General features: G+C 43.8%; 1 protein-coding gene across 1 annotated transcript in view; it reads left to right on the forward strand.

The window, feature by feature from the left end:
* Positions 1-6,000, forward strand: part of ULK1 (unc-51 like autophagy activating kinase 1) — an 82,382-nt gene that overhangs the window by 61,556 nt on the left and 14,826 nt on the right. The window contains exons 17-20 of the mRNA XM_069961010.1: positions 442-593; positions 1,966-2,049; positions 3,179-3,441; positions 4,218-4,411. Of these exons, the coding sequence (XP_069817111.1) occupies positions 442-593; positions 1,966-2,049; positions 3,179-3,441; positions 4,218-4,411 (693 nt within the window). The remainder of the gene's footprint in view (positions 1-441; positions 594-1,965; positions 2,050-3,178; positions 3,442-4,217; positions 4,412-6,000) is intronic.

The raw sequence follows: 6,000 nt of genomic DNA on the forward strand, positions 1-6,000 counted from the left end.
ATTCTTTCCAGTCTGACACAGTGCTCTCTGCTGCCACTTCTGTCCATATCAGGAACTGTCCAGAGCAGCAGCTAATCCTGGTAGAAAAATCTCTCCTGCTCTGGACAGTTCCAGACACGGACAGAGGTGGCAGCAGAGAGCACTGTGTCAGACTGGAGAGAATACACCACTTCCTGCAGGATGTACAACAGCTGATAAGTACTGGAAGGATTGACATTTTTAAACAGAAGTAATTTACAAATCTATATAACTTTTTGACACTAGTTGATTTGAAAGTATTTTTATTTTCTTTTGCACTGGAGTACCCCTTTAAGCATTAGTGTATTTGTTATGTATGAAAGGTGATATGATCAAATGATATGTTATTACAGTTCTTTAAGACAACAAACATGTTTTGGTTCATTATACATTATTTCTTATGGTGGGATGTCTTGGTTGTAGGTCTGGTGTGGTGCGGAAGTCCAGCAGTGCCAGCCCCCTACATTTCATTAAAGCTGGAACATCCCCTCCTTACCCTGGGGAAATCGCCTCTGCCCCAACACCAAGGAGGCTTTCATTCGGAGGAGCAAAACCATACATTCCCTCTCCACAAGGTAGGCTGGTTCTTACAGTGCTAGTTATTGTACAGGTTTTAAATGAAAGGAAAAGTCCTACAAATGGCAACTCTATCAGCAAGCAAACAGTATACCTAAATGTATGTGTTGTATGGCTGGCCTATGATAAAGGGTTTCTCATACCCTTGTGTAAAAAAAAATTAATTACGATTTATAGCGAGGGCTTTAGAACCACTTCTGCATACATATCAAAAAACATGTTATACTACTTATAAGGGTAGCTTTACATGTACCGTATCCCAGATGATTTTCTGCTGCGGATCCGCAGCGGATTTTACAGTGCAGATTTAATGCTGTGTTCATTCATTTAGCCAAATCTGCTGCGGAAAATCAGCTGGGATACGGTACATGTGAAGAAGCAGCATCAAAATGAGATTAAAAGTTGTGTACATTGTGTCTTGACTCATATTTGTGCAACGCTAGAAATATACAGGGGTTGTGATCCCAAGCAGTTTTTCAATATACTCTCTGGCGAAAACCTTTTCAGAAAGTTATACAGATTTGTAATTTACTTCTGTTTAAAAATCTCCAGTTTTCCAGTACTTATCAGCTTCTGTATGTCCTGTAGGAAGTGACACTGTGCTCTCTGCCACCTCTGTTTGTGGCAGGAACTGTCAAGAGCAGTAGCAAATCCCCATAGAAAACCTCTATTCCTCTGGACAGTTCCTGACATGGACAGAGGTGGCAGCAGAGAGCACTCTTTCAGACTGGAAAGAATACACCACTTCCTGCAGGTCATACAGCAGCTGATAAGTACTGGAAGATTTTTAAATAGAAGCAAATAGCACCATGTCAGACTGGAGAGAATGCACCACTTCCTGCAGGACCTTGCGCCAGTGGGTAAAGGACTGGGACTTGTTGTGTTTGGTCACTTTTTGTGAACTGAAAAAAGACCAAATATCAGCATTGAGAGAGCATGGAGCACAGTTGGACAGATCGAGAGACACCTAGTGGCCATATGTATAACAATTTAAACATAAAAATCTTTAAGGGTAGCTTCACACGTACGGTAGCGCACCAGATTTTCAGCAGATCCGCAGCGGGTTTGACTAAGTGAATGAACACAGCATCAAATCTGCACCATCAAATCTGCATGCGGATCCGCAGCAGATCTGCAGCAGGTTTGACAGTGCAGATTTAATGCTGTGTTAATTCATTTAGTCAAATCTGCTGCGGATCCGCAGCAGAAAATCTGGTGCGTTACCGTACGTGTGAAGCTACCCTAAAAAACTATAAAGAGATTATATTGCAGAACTGCTTGCGATCACAACCCCTGTTGATTTCTTTTAAAACAAAATTGCAACAGGTGCACTTTACCTATAACTCTGCTTACTTCTCGTGTCTGTCACAGTGGGCACCATTCCAGAGCAGCCCCTGCAGGCCATCAGCAGAAGCCCTGGAGGTGCAGAGCCCAGAAATAGGAGTCCCGAGTATGGTGAGTACAGCATGAGAAATCCAGTGATGGGCAATAGTTATTTATCAGAAGTAACATATGGGAGCCAGAGATAGCTTTGCCTACACTGATACACTGCAGCAAACCCTCAGCTGTGGCCATGACTCGGTCAGACAGTTGTAACTAGGTGTATACAATCCACTTCTGAAATCAGACCATATGGTATTCATGTATGTGGTAAACAGTCCAGTATCACTGTGAGTCACCCGCTGACTCAGTCCTTAAGTCACGCATGCACAGATAAGACTGGTTGTCAACACACACTGGTGTTTTCCCAGCACTATGGTAGGAACAGCTAGAGATGTACCAGGCAGTCTGAGCTGCCCAGGATAAAAGGCATTTATTGATCTGTGTATGAGAGAGAATTGGTGGGACATTGATTATGGAGGCCTAGAGACATTTTGTTCTGTCTGGTACTAAAGGTTTAATAACTAATCCGACCATTAGAATATTCTGTGATTTAAAGGGTTACTCAGGTTAATTTTTTTTTCCTTTAAAATCAACTGGTGTCAGAAAGTTCATATAGAGTTGTAATTTAATTAAATCTAAAAATCTCAAGTCTTCCAGTACTTATCAGCTGCTGTATGTCTTGCAGGAAGTGGCATATTCTCTCCAGTCTGACACAGTGCTCTCTGCTGCCACCTCTGTCCATGTCAGGAACTGTCCAGAGCAGCAGCAAATCTCCATAGAAAACCTCTCCTGCTCTGGATAGTTCATGTCATGGACAGAGGTGGCAGCAGAGAGCACTATGTCACACTGGAAATAAAACACCACTTCCTGCAGGACATACAGCAGCTGATAAGTACTGGACAAGTTTTTAAGTAGAATTACAATATAAAGTTTCTGACACCAGTGTACTTTTGTATCTATATTTCATTGGAAATCTTCCTAATAATTCTGTCTGAGGTTCTGAGTATAGCGATGCCTAAAAAATATATATATTAAATCTAATTATGACGCCAGTTGATTTTAAAGATTTTTTTTTTTTTTTTGCCGGAGTATTCCTTTAAGGGTTAGTGAGATAAAGGATAGATTTTTTAAATTTTCTATGGTACCAGGTCCTGTAAAACACTGTTGGTGGAGTGTGTCACGGTCTTTGTATCTCTTACAGGTATTCCTGTGCCGGCTCAGAGTTCATGTAGAATGGGATCTCGTCTGAACAGTGCTCCGAACTTGTCCGATCTGCAACCAAGCAAACAAAAGATTAAGAAACAGCTATCAGATCCCATAATACCTAGAGATGTCTTTACAAAGCCAAGCCCCCCGCAGCCCATCCACGGCCTACAGTCCACCCGACCTCTCAGGTCATCGCCCAAGTTTTCTGAGTTTATGCATAGGAGCCCCCTACCAACTATACTGGGCTCACCCACAAAGGTAAGACAACCTGTGTAGCAGAGGAGACCTCAGTATAATGTGTCAACCACAAAGTATATCTGTCCTGTAAATTATTTTTTGTTACAGTGTGTTTTGTATTTAGGATTACACTAGATAAAAATGTATCAGAATGTATATAGTAATAATTACCATAAGTAAGGGGCCTATTCCATGGAGCGATAATTGGCCGAATCGGCCCAATTTGTCCAAATATCGCTCCCTGGAATAGAGACAACGATCAGCCGATGATCGTGTCATCGGCTGATTGTTTATTTAGGTTCAAACCTAAAATCATCGGGCACCGACCGCGCATTGCTGCGTGAAATAGCGATGCGCGGTGGGCAACTGACGATTTCACAAGCACCATGCTTACCTAAGCATGTTGCAGGTCTTCTCCTGCGCTCCTTCTTCCTCCCGGTCCCGCACGCAGCAACAGCTTCGGTGCAGCCTGTCTTAGCTGACAGACCGCTCACCCAATCACTGGCCAGTACCGCCTCCGCGCACCGAAGCTGCTGCTGTGCGGGACCCGGAGGAAGAAGGAGCGCAGGAGAAGACCTGCAATATGCTTAGGTAATGTATGGTGTTTAAACAAGGGCTGCAAGGACATCGGTAACTATGTCCCTGCAGCCCTCGCTAAACGATTATCAGGCCTTGTAATAGGCCCAGTAAACCAGCGCCGATCTAGCAGATTGCTGCTTGTTTACTTTATTGATCGGGCCCCCATTGGCCCATGGAATAGGACCCTAAGTTCCTAATTCTTTGCTTTACCTTTTCAGAGTGTATCCCCTTTTGAGTTTCCCAGGGGAACCAATTCTCAGAACCTGCTGACTCTTCTCACTCACCAAGGAGTCATAGTCCCCCCAACCCGAAACAGGACCCTCCCTGACCTGAAGAATGTCGGACAGTATCAATGCCAGCAGGCGGGCATAGGGATGCGCCCTATGGAGGAAATGAAGGGGCCTATTGGCAGGTAATCATGCTAATGTATTATCCTCCTTTACTTTCGGGTAGTCTGTCGCTGTGTACTCTTAGGGCCCTATTACACGGACCTATAATTGGCAGGTTATCGCTCAGTGTAATAGAGACAACGATCAGCCGATGAAACGATCATCAGCTGATTGTTGCTTTAGGCCCAAACCTAAAAACATCGTCCGCTGACCGTGCATTGCCAGGTGTAATAGCATCCTGCCAACAGTATGCATTACCTATCCACGTTCCTCCTGCAGCCTGCTTCTTCCGGGTCTCGCTCGCTGCAGCTTCACAATGGCATGTGTCCGAGCTGGCAGGCCACCCAGCCAATGACAGTCCGGCACCGCCGTGGCCAGTGATTGGCTGAGCGGCCTGTCAGCTGAGACAGGCCGCTCTGAAGCTGGGGCGTGCGGGACCCGAGGAGAAGCGGACCACTGGAGGAGCCCTGGAACGTGCATAGGTTATGTATACTGTTTCAGCAAACTGTAACGATGTCCATGCAACCCTTGCTATATGATTATCAGGCCATGTAATAGGCCCGGTAAACGAGCACCGATCTACCAGATTGGCGCTCATTTACAGTATTCATCTGGCCCTGTGTAATAGGACCCTTATTCATGCTGTAAACAATGAAGTAATTTACCATTTTAATAGGAACCAATCAGCACATGTTCTTGTACCCCGTGCCTGCAGCTGATTTTATTTTTTATTTTTTGGCCAGAGTTCCCCTTTAAGGCCAAAATTAGCTGGCCCTGATAGGGTTAAATATTTTCCAACCCTTTTTACTGCTATTTATTTAGGAGCACATGGCAGTTCTCCCCTGGCCATAACAACCATTATACTGCTTACATAAACCTACTTGTATCCCTATAGTTGGAATGCTATGAATGTAGAATGTGAGAGTCCTTATCGGCTCCTGCAGATACATTTATGGTGAGGGGAAGGCACACAGGCTGCTGCTGTATAGTAAAAAAAAAAAATCAAACAAACTACAAAAACCTTGTATGTTATGTAAGAGTTTAGGCCCTAGAGCAAACATTCATTGACCTTTTCTACCATATTGTTATGAGCAGACTCAGTCCACATTCTCTTACGTACATTACAAACACTGTGCTGAATCTCAGCTTATTCATGTCAAATATATGTGACCAATGAGCAAGCGAGGTGACTACTTGGAGAAGGGTCATCTAGGATGCCAGTAACAAAGGGGGCTATTGTAATGCATCAAATATTTGTACCCAGGAGATTTTAGATAGAATACAGCAGGGATGGGGAACCTTCGGCTCTCCAGCTGTTGCAAAACTACAACTCCCATCATGCCTGGACAGTTAACGGCTGTCCAGGCATGATGGGAATTGTAGTTTTGCAACAGCTGGAGGGCGGAAGGTTCCCCATCCCTGCAATAGAGTTTGTTGGGGTTGTAGATTTAAATTTTGTTTGACTAAGGTCCCTTATAGCACACTGCCGTATACTCTTGCATATGTCTCATATAAAAAAAAAGAAGTAATTTTTAAACATCTAACTATTCGTATCTACATTTGAATAAAATGAATGTTCTTAAGGTGTTAAAGGGGAACTTTTTTTATGTAT

The sequence above is a fragment of the Dendropsophus ebraccatus genome, chromosome 3, assembly GCF_027789765.1.
Source record: "Dendropsophus ebraccatus isolate aDenEbr1 chromosome 3, aDenEbr1.pat, whole genome shotgun sequence".
Classification (NCBI taxonomy): Eukaryota; Metazoa; Chordata; class Amphibia; order Anura; family Hylidae; genus Dendropsophus; species Dendropsophus ebraccatus.